General features: G+C 34.6%; 2 protein-coding genes across 9 annotated transcripts in view; both read left to right on the forward strand.

Annotated features, from left to right (window-relative positions):
- Positions 1–7,307, forward strand: part of LOC129262288 (dual oxidase 1-like) — a 33,876-nt gene extending 26,569 nt beyond the window's left edge. Inside the window, exons 27-30 of the mRNA XM_054900384.2 lie at positions 31–189; positions 600–755; positions 2,285–2,413; positions 4,163–7,307. Of these exons, the coding sequence (XP_054756359.2) occupies positions 31–189; positions 600–755; positions 2,285–2,413; positions 4,163–4,288 (570 nt within the window). The 3' untranslated portion in view covers positions 4,289–7,307. The remainder of the gene's footprint in view (positions 1–30; positions 190–599; positions 756–2,284; positions 2,414–4,162) is intronic.
- Positions 7,308–9,822: 2,515 nt separating this feature from the next.
- Positions 9,823–27,967, forward strand: part of LOC129262287 (dual oxidase 2-like) — a 34,438-nt gene continuing 16,293 nt past the window's right edge. Inside the window, exons 1-16 of one of the 8 annotated variants that reach the window (XM_064100003.1) lie at positions 9,976–10,322; positions 12,631–12,693; positions 13,037–13,099; positions 13,443–13,508; positions 13,852–13,917; positions 15,356–15,502; positions 18,830–18,925; positions 19,434–19,529; positions 20,478–20,639; positions 21,035–21,219; positions 21,674–21,896; positions 23,089–23,252; positions 24,098–24,173; positions 25,269–25,365; positions 26,105–26,231; positions 27,318–27,414. In XM_064100003.1, coding sequence (XP_063956073.1) covers positions 10,253–10,322; positions 12,631–12,693; positions 13,037–13,099; positions 13,443–13,508; positions 13,852–13,917; positions 15,356–15,502; positions 18,830–18,925; positions 19,434–19,529; positions 20,478–20,639; positions 21,035–21,219; positions 21,674–21,896; positions 23,089–23,252; positions 24,098–24,173; positions 25,269–25,365; positions 26,105–26,231; positions 27,318–27,414 — 1,798 coding nt within the window. In that variant the 5' untranslated portion in view covers positions 9,976–10,252. Of the gene's footprint in view, positions 10,323–12,630; positions 12,694–13,036; positions 13,100–13,442; positions 13,509–13,851; positions 13,918–15,355; positions 15,503–18,829; positions 18,926–19,433; positions 19,530–20,477; positions 20,640–21,034; positions 21,220–21,673; positions 21,897–23,088; positions 23,253–24,097; positions 24,174–25,268; positions 25,366–26,104; positions 26,232–27,317; positions 27,415–27,967 lie in introns of all 8 variants that reach the window. The other 7 variants (XM_064100005.1, XM_064100004.1, XM_064100006.1 and 4 more) reach the window with 7 other exon arrangements.

Raw genomic sequence — 27,967 nt, forward strand, 5'->3', positions numbered from 1 at the left:
TAATTTTTTTTTCTTCTTCATTTTCTTCAGATCTATCTGGATGGCCCCTACGGCGAGGGACATCAGGATTGGTATAAATTCGAGGTAGCTATCTTGGTTGGCGCAGGGATAGGAGTCACACCATTCGCTTCCATTCTAAAAGATATTGTCAACAAGTCCACAAGCAACGCCAAGTTCCCATGCAAGAAGGTACGTAAACCCGAACTGATGCAACATGGTGGCAACTTCGGTGCAACTCAGTTGCGACTTGATACAGCGCGTTGTAAAGCGACAATACGTTGGTACATCGGTTGACAGCCGGGTTTTGTTGCACGTTACCCACCATAACCATCATTATACTACAAATATTTACAGGGGCGGGCGGGCGCGCGGCAGGCATTACTTATCTTTACAAGGACATTATATGTGTAGTGTTGTTATTGATTATGCAGTTATTTCCTTCAAATTTTATATTGATTTCATGTTTAACGAGATGACACGATTTTGATTAAAAAACACGACTACATGCTTACAGTATTTTCTCATGTCTTAATTTACTAACCTGTTTTTCACTTCTCCCTCTTAAATATGAAATGAATAAAATCAATTTTTTTTAACAGGTGTATTTCGTGTGGATTACCCGGACTCAGAAACACTTTGAATGGTTGACGGATATCATCAAAGATGTAGAGGATCATGATACCAATGACATGGTATCAGTTCATATCTTCATCACCCAGTTCTTCCAAGAGTTTGATCTTCGTACCACAATGCTGGTGAGTGCTGCTCTAATCATAACATGTTCACATATGACATGTATATCACATTAAAGTTGTCGATTACTGTTACGTCTTGATGATGTAAACGATGTCCAGTCAGATAAAGTTGCGATTCCTAACTTTAAAAAAATGTTAAACCGTCTGAACAATATGATTCAGAAAAGAATTTAATAAAGACTTTCTTTGAAAAAATAAGAAAAGAATAATATTCCACTGTAAATCATTTTATTCTGCACGCTAAGTATTATTCTCGGCACATTGTCAGGCAGATCGGTTATCTTTTATTGTTTTTTTTTAAGAAGTACATTTAAGGACGTTCCACAGTTAAAGTGAAATCCATGTCATTTTCACCAAACTTTGCACATAGATACTTTAGAACCTTAATATTCGAAATATGCAAAAATTAACATAGGTCCATGTGCTTGATTTTTTGCTGTAGAGCTTCAAAGTTCACCCAAATTGATGTTCTTAAGAATTGCGCATTCAAAATAATTTGGCATTTTTAGACCTGGCAAGAATACTACAATGAGTTTAAACCTCTATTACTCAGTCAAAATACATGAAAAAGTCATCAAATTTCGCAAGAGAGTTAATAATTGTATCGTTAGAATGGAGAATCTATTTATGGTGCTATTTGTTTGCAACTTTAAGTCTAACGGTACAGTCAGTTCTTAAAAATGGCGTAAAAGATAACAAAAACCCAATCTCAAAAATGTGAAATTTCAATAACAGACTACAAAAGTACAATAAATGCTGTACTTTATTCAAAATCCATGTCATTTTCACCAAAATTTGCAAGGTTGTAGAGGAAGCTATACCTAAGAGGTACAAACATTAAAAAAATAGGGGTTCATGTGCTTGTTTTCAAACTATCAGCTTTTTTATTAGAGCAAATGTGCTTTTTAAAACACCAAAAATGCGCCAAATGCTTTGTATCTATGTGAAGAAAAATCAAAACCACTCTACCATTATTTTATTCAAATTTGGGGTCATATTCGTGATTCTTGGCAGTACTGCAGAGTAAAGTATTTTGAAATTGTAGAGATATTTTTTAATGATCCATGGAATAATTCCAGTTTTTTAGCTTCATAAAATAACGCATCGGATCTGCGGTTAGGGTGCAGATGATGAGAAAAATCAGCTCATACCCACAGCTAATTAATCACCTGTTCATCCATTGTGACGTCAGCTCGCAGAGTGTTAAATATGCGCAGATCATAATGCGCACAAACAAAACTGTGGAACGTCCTTAACTGAAACGTTATAGTGAATTTGAACGGGTTCTTATAGTCAAAACATCACAAGTTTGTTTTATAATTAGAAAGTATACACAGTGATGCATTGCAGCTGTAAACATGTTTGCCGCTTTTTATTACTGTAAAATGAAAACGACCTTTGGTATTATTATTTTTATTATTCCTTAGTCGTCACTTTCCCAAACAGAAAACAAACAAACAAAAGGTATGCCTAGAAATATACAATTTTTTTATACTGACATATATTTATCCATCTTTTCTTCCTTTCAGTACATCTGTGAGCAAAACTTCTACAAGGTGTCCAGTCGATCGCTCTTTACTGGTCTCCGATCGGTAACCCATTTCGGCAGACCGGAGTTTTATACCATGCTTGATTCAATTCGCCAGAATCACACCGACGTAAGCTTTCTTTTGAAAAAAAATATCAAACAAAATTGAGAGGGAAAATGAGCGGAAGATTCAGATACAAAAAATCATTCCGCGCACGCTCAAGACTAACGGCGCATGCTCAATCTGTCGAGTCCTAATACTTTCCTTAGCCATGTTAGCACTGAGCATGCGTATACCGACTTTTCTCTGATTAACTTAACGTCCTCTTTTGGCTGACATCGCATCCTTATTCTGAAGCCTGCTTAACGAAAAAAGCAACCAATTACAAAATATGCATTGAAGTTGTATGCATTACTATTGAACAATACAAACCATCACCCAATTAGAATGGTTGTGTTGATTCCAAATAGTCGTTGCAGAGCCATCGGGCCCGTTTCATAAAGAACTTACAATAATGGTATAAAAAACATGGATTCATTTATTTCGATTGACCGATGAGTCCTCTTGGAATGGTAGTTACCATGAGTAGGTCAGAGAAACTTTTGATTTGATTTGATTTATTAATTTTTTTCTACATAACAATATAGTATAACATAAATATAACAAATATTTTGACAAAAAAATCAGGCATATCATTGAACATAAAATCAGTTGCAGAAGATGGATTTCCATTGTAAGCAAAAATGCTTGAAAATATGGCAAACTGAAACATATATTAATTATATAATCATATTATGAGCAGAATGGATGAATACGAATTAACATACGAAGTATCAATTAAGTAGAAAAAACAGAAAATCAAACAAATCAAAGAAAAAACAATGATGATTGTGAAAATGAAGATGATGAAGATGTTGAAGATGATGATGAAGATGATGATGATGAGGATGATGATGATGATGAAGATGATGAAGATGTTGAAGATGATGATGATGATGATGAGGATGATGAGGATGATGATGATGAGGATGATGATGATGGTGATGATGATGAGGATGGTGATGATGATGATGATGATGATGATGATGATGGTGATGATGATGGTGATGGTGATGATGTAGAGTGAATTGAACAAATTGAATTGAATTGAATAATGGGGAGGGAAATGATAATTCTAATGATTATTATTATCATTTGTATTATCATGAAGATGATAATAAAAATAATGATGATAATAGTAATAATAATGACGACGACGACGATAATGATGATGACGACGATGATGATGTTTTCTGATTAGTTGTGACAAAAAAAGGTGACGATAGAACTGATGACAAGCTTTTAAATAATTGTTGATATTCTGCAAAGGGGGAGGGCTTATTCTGTGCCCATATATTCGTCACCATAACGTGCGTATTTCAAAGGACGCCTTGCAAAAAGCTTAATCTCAGAAGTGTTTTTATAAAGGTAAAGGCCTAAAACATAAGAAGACGTTAGTCTAGAGTTTAAATTTATCAAGTTCCCATTGGAGCCTATGGTAAAGAAAACAATTACAACCATTGGTCTGTTATGACATCTAACATTTATCTCTCTAGATTTTTTTTTCTTAAAAAGGTTTACTTCCATGAAAAAAATGACAGTCCCGATTTTATTAAATGAAGAGCTTACGATAAATGACGGGGAAGTTCTTGTGAACACAAAATACAACAACGTGATGAAATCTTTAAAAAAAAAGATCGACGAAATCGCAAGCGTCTAGCTCGTCCTGTTGTGACGAAGGACGATGGTGGCGCTGCAGGACTTGAACCCATACCGTCCACTGCACCATTATATATGATCTCTCTAGTCTCACCCTCCTCTCCCTCTCTCTTAAAACAGGTAAAGAAATTCGGTATTTTCAGCTGCGGACCCCTTGGTATCAACAAAGCTCTTGGTGTGTCCGTCGCCGAAATCAGGAAAGAGAATGCCGGCGTCATCTTCGAGCTCCACAACGAGACATTTTAATGCGTCGTCGTCGATGTTGGTTGTCATCATGAACGAATGTGTATGAAGATGTGGTTTTTGCATGACAACAGTTGCTTGATGTTATTCAGCGTTGAGGACCATCCACAATCTTAAACAAGGATAATAGTTTGAAGAGAGATGGAAAAAACGAAGGAGAGAAAGAGAGGGGTGAAAGATAGGTGGAAGATAATAATGATGTTTTCACTTTGGGAACGATAAACTCTCGATATGGCGTTTGATGATGAATCTTAAACTATTTCATAAAATGGCCATCATGCTATTTGACTCAAAATGCTTTTCAAAAATGCTTTGTATATTTCTGTATCTTGTTTAAATTTTGGAAGAATGAGGAAGTATGTTTGATTTCTACCCCTTTTTTGTCGTATGTTAAAAACATAAAAAACAAGATTTCCCATTCGAAATAGATTTTGGATACTTTTGTTGGTTACTCATATAGGACGTTTTTCTTAAGCACATGTATATCCGATTAATCTCGGTGGCAATTTTCAACAGATAAAAAGAGCAAATATGGGAATTTCGTCTGATTTTATGATTACACGATGTTGAGTAACAGGATTCTTCAAAACTAATGCTAAATGAATTATGTATCAAAAAAAATAAGGTACACCACGATGAGATCTATATAGAGGAGGTGAAACCGGGGCTGATGGGGCTTTAGCTGCCCCTCTCCACTCTTTTCAGTAAACGTGTGCATAAACATTAAAAAATACCACTTTATTTTGATTTTTTGCATGGTCTGCCCCTCCTAAAAAAAAAAAAAAACTTTCGCCTAAGTCCCCCACTTTCAGACCCATTCCGCGACCTCGGTATCTATATTGAAATTCAACCGGGACATTATGTCCAGATGAGCGCATTTCTAGATCAGAACCACTGATCTGTATATTTATCAGCTTATGAGATCAAGGATCAGATCGCACCTTTTCTGTCTAAAATGCAAAACATAGTCTGACTTATGTTAGATGGCGCTAGTTGACTTTTTTTTTGTTTATTCCGGTCGATCCATATTACGTGACACTTCACCCGACACTTAATGAAGACGTATAGCTAATTTTGTACAGTTGATTCGCTTTGCATGTTTTTCAGATTTGCACATTTATGTGTAAATTTGTAGAATTTATCATAGTAAAATATGTAATTGAGTATATGAACATAATAAAAGCCCAAGGAGGTGCCGTGGCCGAGTGGTTTATGGCCTCGGCGAGACATATGAAAGTCCGGGGTTCGATTCCCGTCCATGGCCCATCTGGCTATGAGGAAGACAATTTATAATCAACAGTGCTCTTTTATTCTTGTTGTGGGGAATTTTTTAAAGAACAGCTCATATCTTGGTCATAGTGAATAGTAATGACATATTGTTGCTATATACCGTTCATTGGTCCATCTAATGTGGAACGTATATCCCGGAATTCCATATACAAGTTCCCCAAATTGATGAAGAAAAAAAATGACAAAAATCCTCATTGTATAAACAAAATGATTTTATTTTTCTGGTTTACTAGAAATGAACTATTATGTAATTGGAATGTGTTTATATCCATATACTCTATTATTTAATGATTATTGTTGATTTTTGCGTTTTGATGAAAATGAAGAACTACTAGTACACTTTCAACACGGTATGATTAAATCTGCATTGTTGTCTTATCGAATGTGTACTTTTGAGGACACTCTTAAAATTTATATTATCAAAATTCAGCTTTCTTGTAAAAATGTGTGTATGCCTTATTTGACAGCAAACTGTTCGTCTCAAAGATAAATTATATTAAGCGACCTGTGATATTAAAGGTATCTGTTTAAAATAAATATGGATAGTATACTAATTGTGAAATAGGTCATACACTTGAAATGAAAGTCTTGCATGTGAAATGCAGATCAATGTCTGTTTACAGTTACTTAACTTTTATCAAGCGATATAAATTGGTGTTTGGGTGTATGTGGGTGCGTGGAGAGTGGAAACACTCGATCCTTTCTTTTTATATTCTAACTTCATTCAGTTTTATTAATCATTAAGCAATGGGATATGACTTTTTTTGTCTACTGGAACATACCTTTGTCAATTTTGATTGCCTATGATTGGCTAATTCTATATTTTATGAATGAATTAACCGCCTGTAATATGAATATGTCAAATACTAAGATTTCTGTACAATATTTTATGTATTATGAATAATCATCTGCCTTTATAAACTGTGAAAAAAAATAAACTGAAATGAATCGAAAAGGTTTTCTTCTCTCATAACGTCATGATGGATGGCGCATAATGAATAATGTGTAATGAATAATGCGTGTATTATCATGTGTTATTGAAGTAATATTGTATATAAGTTATAGGATAAAGTTTGATTATAAAGTCAGAACAGCTGACATATCTTTCCAACAGTACTTGTATCTATTTGAAGTAAGTATGGATAGTATTCTAATTCTGAAATGGGTCATACACTTGAAATGCAAGTTTTGCATGTGAAATGCATATCAATATCTATAAATTGGACTACTACATCAGCTGAAATTAATAGAAAAGATTTACTTCTCTCTTTACGTCATGTTATGGGCAACATTAAGTTATTTTTATCAGATGGATGGCGCGTAATGAATAATGCGTGTATTATCTTGTGCACTTCACTTTTTACACTTTTTACACATTTATATCATTGTAAAATGATTAATGAGATGTTACTTGAAATTCCGTTAGCATGATTATGCATGTAGAGTGGAACAAAATGGACATACCTTTCATATTTTGATATGAATTAATTCTAATATACAGTAAAACCTTCATTTTTAAAATAAAAACATATACATGTATCTGCCTTAGAATTATGTTAGAGTATTTATATACATTTACATGATAGACTTATGTACTTGTATAGATAGGCGTACAAATTTCTTTTATTGTTTTCATAGGATCAGCTGCAATATGATTTGTGTATATTATGTAGACTGAATTGTATTTAAACTGCAAATTAGATAGTCTTATCAAAAGAAAGCAATACATGTATATTGTCTTGAGAAAGTTGTTTAATTTTTTGATCCCTATCGTTCGGTTAGCGTTTGAATCTGGATATCACACCCCCACAGAAATTCCCTTAAACAATCAAACCAATTACATAAACAGAGATAAGTATAAATGATGTAGTGGATTTCAGACGCTATTCCTAGATGAAAATACACATCCAATGAATCTAAATTTACCATCAGTTTGAGTCTTGTGTACACTCTACAAAAATATTGGGTAAAGATGCTCTATGAGGGTAATTTTGTGTCCAACCAACATTGGGCATTACTTTTGAACATTTTTATTTATCCAGTGTGATGAACATTTTGCCCATTCTAAAGTAATTGCTGCTTATTTGTTAACCTTACTGGACAATATGCTTCCCGCATTGGGTAAAATACTGCCCCAAATTGGTTGGACACATTATTACCCTCGTGCTGGTTAAAATTTTACCCAATATTTTGTACAGTGTATTGAATGTAGACAGTTTTGTAATTAAAATTATTTGGGAAAATTATGGATTGTTTTTGTTACATGTATAAGTTTTTGTGGCTCTTGAAAGAATTTAAAAAAAAAACACACACAACCACAATTGAGCAGATGGGCGGTATATGAAGATTTATGCCTTAGGGGGGAAAGGGAAATTAATGCCCAGAAATTGTAAATGCCGTATTCTTTTAAGTTTCTTTCACGTGACTACGAAAAACTGTAACCATTAATAAATGCTGAAATGTAGCACAGTAATTTATGAAATAATAAGTCAGAAATTTGTCATTCTGTCACTTCGTGCATTTCCATTTCGGGTACTATTCTCAAGCATTCATTCATTCTATTTGAACTCCATATTTGACTTCGTTAAGTTCATTTCTATATATGAGTATGACCTCGGGATCTACATAAATATTTGTTTTACCGACTTATTGTAAATATTTACATTTATCCTGCAAGAAAATAATATAATTTTTTGTTAATCATATCGACAGATGTTTGAACCAGTTGATGCTTCGAGTTAACGTCAGTGTACTGTATATTTATACCCGTCACAAAATACAAACTGTTGTTTGAACTTGACCACTTATCCATTCTTTAAGTTAAAAGATTTTCAATTTCATTCGTGAAGTCTAGGTATTGTTGTCTTAAGCCAAATAGGTGCTTCTGAAAGTTAAATATGAACGTTATTTTACTCCCTGATGCATCACGATGGCGAATTTACGAACAGTTACGGCCCTACTAGGCAGGATATTTTTTTTTATGTCGGTCACCTTTATTATAAAAAAAAATCCTTTAATATCTAAATATCTAAGTTGATTTTTGTTTGCTTATTTGAAGGGGTAGTCCCAATAGTCACTTCTTAGCTTTATTCTTTTAGAACAATGATGATGATGATAATTTCTCTGATAAAGATAAAGTAATGATGAAAATGATAATGACCAATAAGAATAATAAACCATCAATATTATGATGATAATCGATAAAAAGATATTGATAGCAGAGGAAAAATGTACAATATCAAATAAAATTCTTTGATATGAGCATACCCAGTGTCAGGAAGATGAATTGCTTTGTTAATGAGAAATGAACGGGTAAATAGACGATAATAACGAATTTGTATTTCTTTTATAGAAAGTCAAAAAGGGGCATAAGCTTTCGATCCTAGCAGAATCTTCGTCGGAGAAGAAATCAGACATGCTTAGGCCTAATGTAAGAATGATAGGAAGGTATGTGTGTCGAGATAATTTTCTGTGTTTTATCGAAGGTGTTCTGAATAGAAAATGAAAGTAACATAAAAAAATATGTAGTCACCATGATACTGCTGTTATCTTCCTACACAGCAGATTGAGCAATAAGAAAATTGTTTAAACAAAAATATTCATTTGAATAAAGCCCAAAGGGCAATGGTGTTCCCTATTGCGGGGGGGGGGGGGGGCGGGCGGGATGGGAATTTCCCTTTTTATCCCACTTGTGACGTTATCGATCAACGCATCATTGTTCTGTTCGGCTTGTCGCCGATTGTTACGATGGGGGGGGGGGGGGTCCTCAAACACATTGGAAAATCCCGAAACAGAAAGTTTGAATTAAAAGATGGAAGTTACCCTTTATTTCCTTTGTCCAAACCTATACGCACTTCTATATGGTTGCCTAGAAACGTTAAACATCATCATTTGCATATATATTATGTTACTGACTGGCTACTAAGTTTTTGAAAATGTATATCTGATAAATAGGCATATATATATATATATATATATAATTTAGGGGATAGCTTCCGTTTTGCGGGTTTCTCAGATATTTACTTCACTCTGTTCCAATATTAAAGTACTAGTTGTATGCAGTTGTATTGTATTCCTCCTGTTATAGGCATTTAATTTGTCTTTTTATTTAATTACACACACTAAAAGGGGTTAAACTTTTGGGGATTAAGTCATTCCAGTAAACCAGGAACTGGTTGTGATCTAAATTTGAATGACCTTTCAAATACAATGGTCCACATCACTGGGGAAATCGCACATCCACACACGGAAACAAAAGTAAACCGCTTCACCCTTGCGCAATGATAATAATAACGGTGATTCGGTTTCGTACTTTAGGAACCACCTTATTTGAATATTCATGAAGGGCGTGGCCTTGGGTTGCTTACTGCCCGATAACTTGGTATGTAAGACTAATTAGCATATGGTGTCTGAACCGTGGGGGAGAGAGAAAGAGCTTGTTGAGAGATCCAAATGCTATTGAATTGAGTGTTATTAGCAGGGAAGAATAGAGAGATTTTTTTCCGGAGCGCTACAAAGTGATCAAACTGGTTTTAAGGTTGGTCCCGCAGTGCTAGTCAATTGACGCTGTATAGTTTGTGTGGAGATTCGTGGCGTGCAATTCCTGGCGCCGACATTTTACTATTCTCGCGTTCCCCCGACATATTCCTCAGGCAAGGATCTGGATAGAGATCGACCATGTTCCTTCGTGGACGACGAGGACCCATCTACGTTGGGTTACTGCTATCGCTAATCGCAGTATGTTCAGGTATGTCACTAAACTTTTTACTGATCAATTATTGACAAATGCATACATTAGTAAAATAAATTATGTAGACCATTTACTAACGAGACTATTGATCATTGTAGGTCATTTTGTGACTCCCGTCATCTTCATTTTGTTTCGAGATATTATGTTGCATGTTATATCAAAGTTCAATCGGGTTATGATCACATATATAGGAAAAGCCCACATGTGAGATTTGAAGTAAAAGAAAAAGTAATCGAGAATGGAAATGTGATTATAAAACCATATAGTAGAAAAACGTACTGATTATGATTATGATAAACATAATGAACAACGAATCCACAGTCTACAATGTCAAGAAAACGTGTATAGTTTTTGTTCATATAACCATGGTGTTATTGGCGATGATGTTCCTCGATCATGGCAAGTGGTTGATACAATATGATACCGCTTATTTATTATTATGGTGTAATGGCATGAAAGCAAAGTATATATATATAAAAGCAATTGACTGTTGACATAGTTGGGAGAGTTGCTTTCAAATTGATGTTTGCAAGTACTTTAAACAGTATGTTACCAAATACTATCCTGCCGCAGATCTTGGCTTAGCAATGTGCAGAACGGCGCTGGAGAAAGATCGAGGAAGTTCAAATTCAGCCGCTAAATAATATGTTACCAGTTCTCCTGAGCAGGCTAGCTCCATATAACAGAAGTGGAAATCAAACTCGGTTGAGAGCCACCGGGAGTGGAATTCACTCTTTTGAACTGCTGTATATAGTGCATGGGCTCTAATTTTGGAACATTAATTACGTAACTGCCTTTAAATGGGTTATTATTTATGGTAGGAAACAGGGTTTTTTTTGCGAAGAGGGTTGATAATGAAGTGAAAAGTAATTAAAAGCGCATTCAATAAGAAAAATCGAGGCAGTATAGAGTTCCCAGTAACACTATATGAGGAGGGGTATAGTGGTTAAAACAGAAGAATATTTCCGATGAAGAATGTGATAATTAACGCAATTTCATCGCTTGGATGAAATTATCTTGATGGCGAAAAAGGATTTCATATTGACGATAAAGAAAAAAGGTATATAAAGCCGAATGTCATAATCATTACTATTTGCATCTTTTCAGGGTTGCATGCATAACTGTGGTTATTTCGAATACAAATTGTCACTCTTGTTTTGAATAGACTGTGGAAAATAGACTTTCTCGGGTCAGTGATTTTACGGTAAGGTGCGTGCACAAAGGCACCCGATTAAAAACTGCATAGGGCCCTCTTTTAACACGTTAAAACAGACGCATTAGTACATTTACATCATAAGCCCATGCGAACAACTGAATAAAAAAGTTTTGTAAAAGGGGGAATGGATAGCATGGCTGCTCAAACAGCAGCGGAAGAAGACCCGAATACCCGAACTGTACCCGGAACTTTCCGATAAGAAAGGCGTGTTTCAAGTTTCACGAGCAAAAACGAGGAAGTAATATTGGGAATAAAAATCACGGCACGCGAAAACTGACGGGTGACGTTTAAATATGTTCAGACAACTATTCATCTCTTACTCTTTTAATGAATTCGGTTTTTCGCGCTATTGGGCATGGGGAACTTGTAACAACAAGTTTCAAAGTTTGAGGGGGCTTGTGTACCCCTCCCATCCACTATACCCTCGGGATTGCCGTTAGTGCCAATTAGCGTGTATAATTTAAAGAGGTATCTAAAGTCAAATCCAATTCTGTGCATGGCTGTTAAATGAGGATGAGGTCTAAAAATCGAAGTGAAAATTTCATTAGAATCCACCTTATATATAGCTTACTAGATGAGTTATATCTGTTCCGGGGCGGCACCTCATGCATGGGGGCAGAGGGCGAAAACAGGGAGAGTAAAAGAGAAGATAAGAGGATAGAGATGAAAGAAAGAGGAGAGACTTTTATCATACCTTGGAAGTACTATAGGCATATACAAAACTTATTTGCCTGTCGGTATCTACAGATCATCAATAATTACTTATAGAAGGAAAGTTTTTGGTTTGGTAACTCGTAACTCGACAATGTGCCTATATTGCTTAACGTAGAAACAAAAATAAAATTGCTTTTACCTATGAATATTCACTAGCGCCATCCTTGTGTTTGCTGTATTAACCATAAGTATAACTATCCACGGTTTACTTTGCCACATGAAACAAGACTGTATGATTGCATGAACCTGCAAACGATATTTTTTTAATTGTCGTTCGAGGGCTTTTATGCGCTATTTTTAGTTCTGGATTGAATAGCAATAATCGTTAAGTCATTATTATTGAGTATTTTTATGGCACACCACTTTGAAAAACAGGTCACAATACGACCCCCGACAATCCAACAACTATGGCCAATACAACCGAGTCATCAGTTACAGGTAAAATGGTGATCGGTGTATAATTATGCTAACCAACGAGGTGAAATATAGTGGGTTATATGGATATCTATATCGTACTAAAAATATAAATATCGCACAACGTGATCGTGTCCACTTGTGTTTAAACTTGCATTTTTACATTTTTAATAGATAATTATATAACTATCCACGGTTTACTTTGCCACATGAAACAAGACTGTATGATTGCATGAACCTGCAAACGATATTTTTTAAATTGTCGTTCGAGGGCTTTTATGCGCTATTTTTAGTTCTGGATTGAATAGCAATAATCGTTAAGTCATTATTATTGAGTATTTTTATGGCACACCACTTTGAAAAACAGGTCACAATACGACCCCCGACAATCCAACAACTATGGCCAATACAACCGAGTCATCAGTTACAGGTAAAATGGTGATCGGTGTATAATTATGCTAACCAACGAGGTGAAATATAGTGGGTTATATGGATATCTATATCGTACTAAAAATATAAATATCGCACAACGTGATCGTGTCCACTTGTGTTTAAACTTGCATTTTTACATTTTTAATAGATAATTATATAACTATCCACGGTTTACTTTGCCACATGAAACAAGACTGTATGATTGCATGAACCTGCAAACGATATTTTTTAAATTGTCGTTCGAGGGCTTTTATGCGCTATTTTTAGTTCTGGATTGAATAGCAATAATCGTTAAGTCATTATTATTGAGTATTTTTATGGCACACCACTTTGAAAAACAGGTCAAAATGATACGACCCCCGACAGTCCAACAACTATGGCCAATACAACCGAGTCATCAGTTACAGGTAAAATGGTGATCGGTGTATAATTATGCTAACCAACGAGGTGAAATATAGTGGGTTATATGGATATCTATATCGCACTAAAAATATAAATATCGCACAACGTGATCGTGTCCACTTGTGTTTAAACTTGCATTTTTACATTTTTAATAGATAATTATATAACTATCCACGGTTTACTTTGCCACATGAAACAAGAATGTATGATTGCATGAACCTGCAAACGATATTTTTTAAATTGTCGTTCGAGGGCTTTTGTGCGCTATTTTTAGTTCTGGATTGAATAGCAATAATCGTAAAGTCATTATTATTGAGTATTTTTATGGCACACCACTTTGAAAAACAGGTCAAAATGATACGACCCCCGACAGTCCAACAACTATGGCCAATACAACCGAGTCATCAGTTACAGGTAAAATGGTGATCGGTGTATAATTATGCTAACCAACGAGGTGATGGATATCTATATCGCACTAATATCGCACAACGTGATCGTGGCCACTTGTGTTTAAACTTGCATTTGTACATATTCTGGGTTTGCATGGTCTCAAACACCATTTTTCTTCCCAAGTATCATAGCGGCACTTAAAGGGGTGGTCCGGGCTGAAAATATTTATATCGTAATACATAGAGTAGAATTCATTGAGCAAAATGCCGAAAATTTCATCAAAATCGGATAACAAATAATAAAGCTATTGAAGTTTAAAAGTTTAGCAATATTTTGTGAAAACAGTCGTCATGAATATTCATTAGGTGGGCTGATGATGTCACATCTTCACTTTCCGTTTACTTATGTTATTACATGAAATCATAATTTTTTCATTATTTTATACTTGTGTGAATAATATGTCTCCCTTATAATGAAATAAGTTGCAGCAATAAATATCTAATGCACTAAATCAGTTGTCAATCCAATTTTTCTAGTTCTTGGAGGAAAAAATTTGAATAAACCTAATTTCATATCATAAAATACAAAAGAACAAGTGGAGATGTGACATCATCAGCCCACCTAATGAATATTCATGACGACTGTTTTCACAAAATATTGCTGAACTTTAAAATTCATTAACTTTATTATTTGTTATCCGATTTTGATGAAATTTTCGGCATTTGGCTCAGTGAATTCTACTCTCTTTATTAAGCTATACATACTTTCAGCCCGGACCATCCCTTTAATCACTGTGAATGGTATTCTTTCCCTTTCAATTCTTTCTTTTCTTTTCTTTTGTCCTTTCTTTTCTTGTCTTGTATTAAGTAACTTTGGTAAGTGTATAACGTCTTATTTAATTTTCCGTTTTTCCCCAAGGAATGGGTCTATGCTATTACGATACGCTCTCTTATCGTATGTTCGTTTGTATTAAAATCGAATGGTTGTTTTTTCAGATTTTATTCAGGTTAAGGAATTGGAAGTAAATTAAGATAAAGAGGGAGAAGGAAGAGATGGAAAGGCCGCGGAAAGAGACATAGAAAGAAAAAAACAAATGAGAGAGAGAGAGTGGGTGTGTGTGTGTGTGAGTGAGAGAAAGAGAGAATGAGAGGAGGAAGAGGATTTCTTTATCACATCAACTCTCGGGGTTTTTTAAGTCAATTTAATGAATTCATGTAATGTATCAGTAGGAATTTGTTTTTTTTTTCTAAAGTATTTCTTCCTTTGAGTAATTTAATTAAAATTATATTATCATTAAACAGTCACTGCATGCAGACGTCATAATCCTTCCACTTTAATGTGACAGTATTTATCATTCCGATGTCATTGCTCTCAACTTACAATATACATAGATTGCGTGTTAATATCCCCCCTTTCCATTACTTGCTGAGACTTTTAATTCAAGTGACATTTGACCCCACAGGCCAGACCACAGAAAATTCAACGACCATGGTAATCACAGATAATTCAACGACCATGGTAATGACCGAGACTATGGAAACGACGTCGCCGACGAGTCAGAGCACGACGGTACCGACGATGACAGAATCCGTCCCGCCGAGCACGACCGGTAGGACACAAGGTTTCATCGATCTTGCAGCATCCTACAAAAAAAAATCAAAAAAAAAATCATCGCATCATAAATATAAATCACGACATAAATCTCCGTCGCGTCCTTTATATATATACAACTGTGTTACATTTTGCATGTATAACCCTGTTTTTGTGTTTAGCAAAAGCCTTTATTTCATTTCAGTATTTTTCAGCAGCTGAATTTTAATCACAATCGTGCTTTTCCATCTTCTTTGAAAGTTCATCAAGCAAGAAAATATACTCCTAAATATTGTCTACTATGATGGATACGGTCCACAATCTTATCATGGAATGTTCTCATTTTTTCTTCAGTTTTCTTGCTCCTACCATGCAGATATTGACTAGTATTTTATGTTCGCGTCATCAAAGCGAAGGTTTTTGTTTAATATGTTATCATTGCATGTTGTTTTGAATGGCCTACCTATGTACTTTTCGTACCATTATCGCAATTAGGTAAACCCTCAGTTCACACCTTCCTGTTAATGTCGATATTATTCGGTTTATAGGGCCTGTACGTTTATTTATGTTGTCTTTGTTTCCTCTCATCTCCTAACCTTAATTCAATTCTGTAATGTTACTCTGTCATGTTGTATAACCGTGATAACCACCATCATTTTTTTTATTCCATTGCCTGCTGCTTATTGCTTGTTTCGACAAAGCTTTTCCATAAGTAATGTTTTGCCCTTCTTTTCTCTTTACCATAGCTGCTATTACAATCCAACCTTTGAATAATTCGCTATGCTCCTTTCAGTAGCTTTACCGGAAAGAACCGTTTCCGCCTATGTGTGTACACAAAGTGTTCACAGTGTGGAATAAAATGTGAAATCATCTCCACCATACTGTTGGAATGACATTTTCAACATGTTCCATTTTTCCACACTGAACACACTGTCAGAAAATTCGTCATTTCCAGTAAAGAAAGCGGAAGATTCGTTCGCCTGTGATGATAACATGTCACAATTTAAGTTAGAATGATGTCCATTTGGTTGTTTACATTGAAGACGTAAACAAATTATGTAAAATATAATTTTCTCCCCGAAATTTTGTCACGTGATGAAAGAAGGGACTAGCTCGGCATTTCTTTTCCAACTGATAACTACAATTCATGCAAGTCGCATTCTTTCTCGGGGCTCCAACTAATTATTTGGTGACCATATGATTATAAAATGCTTTGAACGTCTTTGAATAAAAAAAATACCACGGTATTGAGGATATGTTGTCAGCAAGTTTCTAAAAATATATATTAGCACTTACTTTTTGTGTGTGTAGGTGTGTTATCAGTATACATGTAACTTCCATCCATATTCCATCTATATCTTTGCGATTTGTATCCTGTTTGTATTACAAATCCTCTTCCTTAGTCATCTTATCTCTTCTAACATTTGATATACAGTGTATATATGTTAAAAAAATGTTCATTAAAAATACTAAAAAGTCGTGATATTCAGCTAACAAGTAGAGATTGCAATAGTAATATATTTTCAAATGTGTGTCATCAAATCCTCGTCTACCTCCTCTTCGGCTTATCTTTATTCTCCCTCTCTTCCTTCTCTTTATCATCCTCCTCCTCCTCCTCCTTCTTCTTCTTCTTTTTTTCTTTTCCCCCTTTTTTTCTCTTTGTCATTTTATCTTAGATCTTTTCGCTCGTTTGTGTTCCCATTCTCCCCAATCTACCCCCTCTCCCACTTTCTCCAACTCACTCTCTCTATCTCTCACTCTCTCTATCTCTCCCTCTCTTTATCTCTCCCTCTCTTTATCTCTCCCTCTCTTTATCTCTCCCTCTATTTATGTCTATCCCATCTTGCATCGTTTGTCCATCGAAATCATTTGTAGTTTTTGCAACAAAGTAGGACGAACTTATTTTATTGGTTGCTACAATTGCAATCGATTCTTAATTACCTCTCTGTATTTTGCGAATTTAACATTTGCTTGCCTATTTGGCGATCTGTATCTTTCTTCTTTTCCCTTCCCACAAAATCATTCTTTATATATTTCTCTGACCCACACCCGCTCTCCTCTCCGCGTTTAATATCTCTTAAAACGCATCGAGCCGCCACAGTAATAATTTTAGTTTGTCGAAAAAAAATTGAAAGTTCATCTATTCTTTTGATACATGCTCATTTTTCAAGAGAAATCAAAGTGGGATGCTTTAATAACTATTGCCATAATGCATGATCTAATTTTGTACAAATGCTTTAAGGCTTTTTTCGATCTTTGTTCCACTTCTCGCAAAATAATATTGGGCGACCACACCCCCCCCCCCTTAGGACCGCCGCTGAGCAGGCTCATCTCGTAAATTGTCTGACGTCTTACATTTTCAGCATTAGTGTTGTGATTATTCTATAAGTCAAATTGCTCCATTCCTACGTTGGTTTGTACATTGATACAAACATGTATATGTATATAAGAAATATATATGTAAATGTATATAAGAATGCTATAAAAAGGGTATATATATATATAAACAATACCCTTTTTATAGCATTTTATTTTATATGTCCAATTCAGTCATTGTATGATTATTGAAATAACATCCATAGGCCAACGACAATTCTATTTTGCTTTGCATTGTAATAATGTTACGGTTATCCTAAATTTTATGCGACCCTAAATCCCTATAGGTGGCTGCATATACATAAGTTAATGTCTGCACCCTGTATTATGTGTATTTGTATAAATAACGATTGAACACGTCTGTATTAATAAAAGAAAAATCATTCTTTTGTCATGAAAATGAGGGATACTAAAAAGAGCGATTATATACACACTTCTTTGATTTCTTATTTCTCATGTTTTTGTAATCTATACTTATAATAATGTTAAATATTTAGCAATTATAATACTAACCCGTTTCACTTAATTGTGAATCGGTCTTGGGTTCAATATGTATATATAAATAAATAAAGTAAGTAATTAAGTAAACATTCGGCAGATAGTCCACATATTGGATCAACATTGAGAGAAACACGATTGAAACTTTCATGCTTCCCCCCCCCAAAAAAAAAAGAGCAGTTGCTAAATTGCCGACTTCAATAATTCGTTGTCTCCCCGCCTCTCTCTCTCTCTCTCTCTACATATATGTATATATATAGATAACTTGATTTGACGTGAGTTATTCGTGGGTTATTGATTTAGCTCCTAAAATAGATTACTTTGAATAAGTTTAGTCTAATATGTTTATTGTAAAGCCCATAAAGAATTTAGTATTAATTATTATGCACTTAATAAAGCTAACATTATCATTATTAAGTGAATTGAACTGAAGGATTAATATATTTCACTTCCTTATATATTATCATTTCAGGCCAGAATGAAACATCTACTACAGACTCGCCCCCTAATCCAGCTACCACCCCTAAAATGGAGGACGAGCCCATTGTTAACAATAATAGGCGGCTAAGTAAGTAAATGTATTGAGGTTTTTATTTCATTCATATACTACCCCTATTTTACTATTATGTCATTAGTATTGCTAGTGTTACCTGTGCTTTTCATATTTCTTATTAGTCTCTTTCATCTTACTGAGATTTTCGTTTATATTCAGTAATTAATTTTGATTACTTTCTGAATATTTTTTTTTCGTTCTTCCTTTTTTTCTTCTCATTTTTGTTTTTCTTTGAATTCGTTTTTATTTCAATTTTCTTTCCCCTTTTGATTATTAATTTCTCCTTTAATTAATTCTATTCATCTACGGTATATGGATTGTGGGAAATAGTAATGAATAATAACTGATGAATGGATGAGTAGAACTGCCGACAAATGTTCTCAGTAAGATTTTCTATTACCAATAGTACAATCATGATTTAATCATAGTTATCAACTTAGCAGTTATCAAATTAAAATCAAATAATTATGTGCATAATATTTCATAAAATGTGAATGATCGTAATGTTTTTGTGTTTTTTTAGGAAATATGGGTTCTTTCGATGATGATCGCCATTTTGAGCCTGAAGCATTTGACGGATGGTACAATAACAAAGCTCACCCAGATTGGGGTGGCGCTGGTAAGAAACTCGCTTTGCATTTCATATATTTCTCTCTTTTTTTTGGGGGGGGGGCTGAGGATGGTTGAAATACGTGGTAATGTCTTGTTTATTTTATTTATGACGTTATTTTCAATGTTATTCTATTAAGATTGTTTCATTTATCGCATTTTATTATGTTCATTTCGTCTGTAGAATTTCTTTGTTTGTTTAATCATTATAAGTCAGTTATTGTTTCTTAGTTATTTATGTTATTCCTTTATTATTTAATCATAATAATAATCATTTTTTATTTTTTTATTTGTTCATTCATCTATTTATTTATCTATTTTTGTGTTTTGGGGGAATTAACAAAAATCAAATATCAAGGGAGATGATTGCACCTGGGTCGCTGTTAATTAGTGCGAATCGTTAATGATCGAATTATTTTATTTTTATTGATTTATAGCAATAGATGCAATGTTATTTATAAAGTGTTGCCGACGATTTCCATCGAAAAACAAAGTCGAAAAAAAGAAATAAATAAGAAATAAAAAAAATACATAAGAAAAATAATGATCTTGCCAATTTTAAAAACATTCATTTGATAATAATCCAAACAAAGATTTACAACCAAATTATGATTCCATGCATTAATTATTAGCATAATCACTTAATCAAAATAGATTTGAATAATTTTGGTACAATTAACAATTAAATTGTGGAGATAACGTAATGGGTAACTGAGGGGGGGGGGATGTTTTTGCCTCCCCCCGGGCTTTGCAATTTCAAAATAGCCATATGGTTAAGAGAGTGTACCAACTAAAAAAAAATGTTTGTTGAAATGTCTCCATAATGTCTGGACAGGCTAAGAAACTTGTGTGAGGTCTGCCCAGCGTTCCTGCGACTTTCAGGAGAATTCATGATTAAATTCATTTTTCATCTTCTGAAAAATGCTACCATTCAATGCTCTACCATTATTCTTTCTAGAATTGTCTATGACGCGTCGTCTTCCCGTGGCTTACGAGGATGGGGTCTACGCTATGGCGGGTACGGATAGGCCCAACCCGATGACAATTAGTAAAGAAACTATGCAGGGGGTAACGGGAGAACGTTCTCATCTGAGGAGAACAGCTCTCATGACTTTCTTTGGTAAGTGGTCTTCCAGAAATCACCTCTTTTAATGGACCGTCTATAATTCAAGCACATTATTTATTGTACATTGTGCATTTAACTATGCTTTACTACTACTACTACTACTACTACTACTACTCTTCCTTCAACAGATAATGATGATGATGATGATGATGATAGAAAGAAAAAAAGAAAGGAATAAAGAAAGATAGATAGCTAGGTAGGTAGGTAGATGAAGATAGTTATAGTAATAACGGTCAATATGCAATGATCTTTTATAAACATTGACAATAATAATAATGATGATGATATAAATGGCAATGACGCCAACAGTCAATAAGAAAGGTGAAAATACCAATAGTACACATTGAATGCTAATGGACTCGCAATTGTTAATTTTTATGTACACCCAGGCCAACAGGTGGTAGAGGAGATATTAGATGCCCAGCGAGGAGGGTGTCCCAGGGAATATGAGAACATTAAAATACCCGACAACCACGAATATCTGGAGGAACAACCTGACATCGGCATCATGCCTTTCGTCCGATCTAGGTACAGTTTCAACACCGGCTACTCCCCAAACGTACCGCGTGAACAGGTAAGGAAGAAAGGGCCGTTGTTCTCATGATTTTGGGTCTTGGTGGTTGAATGATTGATCTTATTTGTCAGGTGTAAATACAAACAAGTAAATTATAACAAAAAGTATCAACATACCATGACAGCTATAGGATAGCCCATGAAAGCCAACATGGCTTATTTCCAATGGGGTCCTTAACTATAGTACTTGATGCCAATAGATTATTATAGACTATTAATGTACGGTAACCAAACTTGCCATTAGAAACTTAATCTGGAGGGTTATTGGTCATGACAGTCGCACTATCAATATAATAACGTAAGTAGAATGACCTGACAATATCTTCATTCCAGGTGATGTCCATGACTATACAGCGCATGTTCCTCAGTTCCTGGATTCACGCTTGCCATGGTACCAATCTCTTCTTGGAAACTGACGATAACGTAATTGCTTTAACCATTGTCTTTTGATTTAGTTGAACGAGATCACACCATGGTTTGATGGTGGATTGGTGTATGGAACCACAAAGGCTTGGGCTGATGCCCTCCGAAAATTCGAGGGTGGTAGGCTTGCAGACAATGGAGATAACGGCGAACCACAGTTTCCCGCCGTCAACACCCTTGGTCTACCAATGGCAAATCCACCAAACCCGATCGGAATTGGCGCAGAAAGGCTGAAGGATGCCAAACGGTTCTTTAGTAAGTAGAAACTTTTTCCAAGTAGTAAAGGCCACCGCACACCTTACGACTGGTCACGATATGATTTTGGAACAAATCGCATTTTGCTCATTTTCTGAAAATGTGAATGGAACATATCATTTTATTTGAGGTTAAAATTAATTGAAAGAATACTAAAATAACCATTTTGAAAGATTGCAAGCCTTTATTTTGGAGCAAAGGCCAAATTAGTTTCAAATCGTAGCCAATCGTACGACTGCTATGACGTCATTACGACTAGATATTAAATTTGCTTTTATTCTAAGAAGGATGATAGCATCGTCACAGATTTGAACATAGGTATTCGTACGATGATTTAGAACATTACACATTAAGACATTCCAAGTCTCAATATTAGCATCAAATTCTACTAGGTCCTACGTTTTATTCCAAAATTGAGTCGCAGTCGAATCGTGAGGTGTGCGGTCTCCTTAAAGCTAATATTTCATGCAGGAACCAAGTGGTTCAAACGCCCCCTGGGAATCGGAGGATTTAGAAGTCAGTTAGAAATACAGTTACAAGGTCCTTTTCGTTCTCATCCACTTTTTGTATGCTAGCTTATAAGGCGTTGTAAAATAAACAGTGAATTTTATTCAGTAGAATAAACAAAGATCTATATTTTAAACCATGCATGTACAGTGAATAAGTGATACATTACTAAAGCGTGTCATTGTAGGTGTTAATTCTTGGTGGAGACCTTCTAAAATTCAGAGGAATTAAATATAAAAATGTGATTTGCCTCATTTGAACGATACTATAAAAATATTTCGAGAAGGAATTTCAAGTATAGGCCTATATGTATGCATTTTATGCAATATAAAACAACCCATCCCCTTCTTTCTATACTTTGTATGATTTATAATGGTATTGCAATGGAGTCAAGCCTCTACTGATTCCCCATATTTGTTAAAGAAATGTCTTCTTTGCATATATTTGAATGTATTTTGTTTATTATTAGAATTGGGATTAAATGAAATTAATGAAATAAATTAATCAATATGTATAGCGAATGCCACATTGCGATAATGGAGCGTGGACTTATTTAATATAGCTCCACGTGTGGTGGTTGATGTAATAATTTCAAAGAAACTTCTCTTGGAGAAACCGTCAATCGTAATGTTAAAACCCCTCTGAAGTGAATGAGAAATAAATGATGTTTTTTTTTTCATGACAGAGCTCGGTAACCCACGTGGCAATGAGAATCCTTTCTTATTAACCTTTGGAGTTCTTTGGTTCCGGTGGCACAACTACTGGGCCGATAAGTTCAAAGCTGAAACCACCTGGAACGATGAAAGGATCTTCAACACTGCCAGAAAATGGGTTATAGCAACTTATCAGGTAATTAGAATGCCATCCTGATGGCAAGTTAGAGTTTATAAAAAACATACAAACGAGAAAAACTTACTGGGATTCGATGCAAAATCATGAGAGGATTAAGTTGTTATCAATTTTCATTTTTGTGATTGTGATTATTTTGTGATTTCACATAAGAGCAGCTTGTCCATTTATGATATTTAGTATGAAATTCGCTACATGCCACTTTCTCAAAAAGATTTAGAATAATTTTATCTGTGCATTCATTACGTAACCAGACATAGTCCCTAAACTTGTTTTTATTTGAAAATCATAATTTTGCAGCCCTGTATTTCTTATATGAATTCCGTATAGAGTGCCAGTTTTCATTTAAAAAAAATGATTTCACCAATACTGTAGAATTAATGTTAACACTCAGGCCTTCAGGTTCATGAAATGTATTCGTATTGCACAGTTGTATTGACGACATTGGCATGTCAATCATTCCTGATGCAATCAAAAATTGGTTAAAGCCCCAAACGAGGATTATTACCATCTGTCTATCACACATATTCGTTATTTATTTTGGTACTGTTCTGTCTACCAATATCTACCAATACCAACCAATGTAGGCATATATACACCATAATAACTTGGAAGTTAAAACTACCCCTCAAGCACCACACACTGATGTAGTTAAACTTGAACATAATCGCCAAATAGGTATAAACAACCAAAGGTGTTATATGACACCCATAGGTGTTGAGCTAACACTGTAGATTTAACAACGGAGTAAAACGAACGGTGTGGTTCGCTATGTACAACGATTAACACCACATTATAATATAGGTTTAAACCAAAAAGTGTTGTCTGATCTTGTTTTCTTTCAGAATGTTGTTTATTACGAGTGGCTCCCTGGATATCTGAATTTTTCACCAGAAGATGTTAAAGAATTTGAATATTCAGGTAAGAGTAAACCTTTTTTTGCCAGGAAAGCCCCATCGGTAAACAAATTTAAATCAAAGCTCAAAACACATCTTTTTAATTCATAACAAGCATTTTAGGAGTCCTATAAAGCGCAGTAGAATATATATTTTTTATTGAATAGTTTCTGCGCTCTACAAATTTAAATTATTCCTATATTATTACTATTCGTCTGTTAAATCCTTCCTGCAAAAAACGAAAAAAAAAACATTGAAAAAGATGCATTTTGAAAGGAGACTTTTAAGAGAAGAGGATGTTGAAATATAAGTAACATTAACACACACACACACATATAGAAATAGTCTGCTATATATATATATAGTCTGTATATATATATATATACACTGCATACTATCCGATTGGCCTATTTCAATACAAGCTGCAGAGTAAGTGGGTTTGAAAGAAGAGAAGATCAACTTGGTCAGTCGTTATCTACATGTTTGAATTGTGATTTTTGATTCATGGATGTGATTCTGAACGTAATCACATCAATAAAATCACGACAGGTCGGGGGATACTTTTTACAATTTCTTATTTTCTAATATTTCCAATGAGTCTTTCGTGCTATTTCTTGATTTATTTTGCGTTTGGAAATCTGAAAAAATGTTACATATAATTACAGTTCACATTCTAAAACAGACATGTATGTCTGTGTAAAAGATTTTTTGTAAAAAAAACCAGATGTATTACGTAAAGCTTACAGTTAGAATGTCTCAAATAGAACAGTAATTGGATCCCTGATAATTTGGTGGTTGGGGGTAAATAATTACTTCGCAAGTATAGAGTTTTCTGATATGCATTCAATAAAATAACGAGATATGTCATCAGAAGACTTGCGGTAAGAACAATCAGCTTTACAAAGAAGTGGGAGAGATGAGGGAGAGGGGAGCGTGTTCTTAAATTCGATTTGATGGTCATATTCTTCAATATGACAGTCATTTCAGTGACTGCATATTTGTAAAATTTTAATGATAGAATAATCCAATAATAATTCAAATTCTTTTTCAATACATGTGTTAAACTAAAATTAAAGAAGTTTTTAATGTGCTTTTCTCACGTGCTCATCCTCATATTCAGGTTATAAAGGATACATTCATCCAGGCATCACTCATGAATTTCAGTCGGCCGCTATGAGGTTTGGTCATACACTTGTTCCTCCTGGTGTAATGCGCAGGTATGGATTCTACTACCAAACATTTTTCAGTTTTTTTTTTATAACCAAGCCTAGAGTGCGGATCTTCTCTCCATTGATAAAATTAATACCATGCGCTGCAATGTACAGTAAGAAGATTTTGTGTCACGGATGAGAAATCTTAATCTGCGCTACAACCTATAGCCCTTGCATAACTTTGTTCTGAATGCATCGCGATTGTTATGCAGTATGAAATACTTGTTAAGGGTTTGATTTAGGAGGTGCATTAGAAACATTCTTCCTTTGTTTGGTCTCTTTAATTTCTCCCTACATTTCTTCTCGAGTTTCATTTGTAAATGAATGACGATCATGATCGAGGGAAGTTCTTTTTGCATTTCATTTACTAGTACCATATAATAAGATTGTAATCGAATTCACTTCGCATCACTTGTTTTTAATAACTGAACAGTTTATGCTATTATCGGGGATGGGGGGGGGGGTTAAGCAAATATTTATTGTGGTATTGAATTCTACAATGTATTGTTTAATTGTGTAAAGATGGACATTGAGTCAGATAATTGACTTTAGTCATTCGTTTATGTTTCAGCTATGGGGATTGGGATACTATCAGGTACATAACAAAAAGTAGCAGTCACTCTTGTCAACTTTCAATGATACAAAATGCACCACTTTGTTATACTCTTATCAAAATGTTACACTCTTATCAAAATGTTACAGTTATGATTTGAGCAATTCAAAGTCAAAGTAATTTTTCTTTAAGGAATGAACAATGCCAGTTCCGAACATCTACCATGGACTCTTCAGGCTTTAAATCGGGTCAAGATGAGTTCGAGCAAGCCCAAGGAAACCATGGAGTACGAACTTGCAACTCCTTCTGGAATCCTCAGGTAGGACACCAATTTATCTTTATTAAAAGTGATTGTTTAAAGGGGTACTCAAGGCTGAAAATAAACTAAATCTCTGGAAAAATAGATAAATAAACTAAATTCACTGACCAAAATCGCTGAAAATTTAATCAAGATCTGATAATAATAAATTTGTTGAATTTGAATGCTTAGCAATATTCTGTGATAACAGTTGTACGCACACTGTTGTGAGTATGCAATAGGTGGGCTGATGTCGCCATGCTACTGCTTCGCTTTTTTCTGATATTACATGAAATCATAAATATTTAAAATGTTTATACATGTCTGTCCCGGCCGCCCTTGTAACAAAGTTGGAGAAATTATTATCTTACGTGTTAACTCGGTTATTCCAATATTTATTTTTTTTATTCTTGGTGGACAAAATTTGAATAAATATGATTTTAGACAATAAGATACAGAATCATAAGTGTGGTTATGATGACATGCATAGAAATGTTGCACGGATTTAATACAAAACTTGAAAAGGTCATAAGTTTGTTATTCCTCGCCGATTTAGATAACAATTTGGTGTTCTGTTCGTCTGATTTTATTTTATTTGTTCAAATCGTACAATTTTCAGCTTGGAATGCCCTTTTAACTTCATTCAGGAACTAGAAATATATTTTCTATTGCCGCTTTATGTTGTAATGAATTTTGCAAAACTTTATGTCAGAAAGGAATATCTAAGATATGTACGCTAATCGGTAATTGCTGCACCTACATGACCGTAGTCATAAGCGTCCATGTGGACTTTTCACTACCAGTGTAGGCTATAATAAGGAAACTAATCACATTTTTATTACATATTGCAAATAATGTAATGATGCCTATAAAATAAAATGTTTAGGGATTCCTCTTGAAACATTATTCCATGCATTCGGCAACAGTGAAACGCAAAAAAATTATACAGTTAAACTTAGGTCTTATTCTTTGGCATACAAAAATGACCATTAAATGTAAATATCAACTCTATACCTGTACATGCCCTTTTCTCCACCCCTGTATATGCTATTTTCCTTTCGGCTGGCAATGACACTGACAATAATATACCGTATTTTTATTTTGCAGATTTCTGTTAGAGAGTACGACATTGAAGAGTTTCTTCTTGGTATGGCCTCCCAAGTCACAGAAAGAGAAGACAACATCATCACAGAGGATCTACAAAGTAAAATAAAAACCTATTGATTTGGTAGCGTAATGACCATGCAAAAAAATCGCAATTAGATGGTCATCAGCTAGGGACCTGGCCACGGAGGATTGTTCTATTGTTACTGGGGGTGCTGAGTATTGTCACAGTACCCACAGTAACAAGAGATAATCCTCCGTGGCCAGGTCCATGATGGTCATTGTTACGTTTTTGTACACGGTTTTGGGGGGGGGGGGGGAAATGGGGGGGGGGGGGAGGCTTCAGCGGCCCCTGTATGATAGTGGGAGGTTGAATATTGATAAATCAAAGCAATTGATTTTTGAATGAAATTTATGTGTTTTCAAATTATTGACCTGTAATCAGATGGTTTATTCCCAATTCTGCATTATATTACACACAAAGGCCACTTGTATTCCAAAATTTATCACATAGAATGGGCTTATATTAATGACATTATACAAACACTTATACCAATGGAAGTAATATTTAGCCAGTTATCATTTGAATGTATAAAATCCAAGTCCTAATACTAGCAACGAAAATGAAGAATGATCGGTGTTTTATAAATTCT

Source organism: Lytechinus pictus, chromosome 5, assembly GCF_037042905.1.
Source record: "Lytechinus pictus isolate F3 Inbred chromosome 5, Lp3.0, whole genome shotgun sequence".
NCBI lineage: Eukaryota > Metazoa > Echinodermata > Echinoidea > Temnopleuroida > Toxopneustidae > Lytechinus > Lytechinus pictus.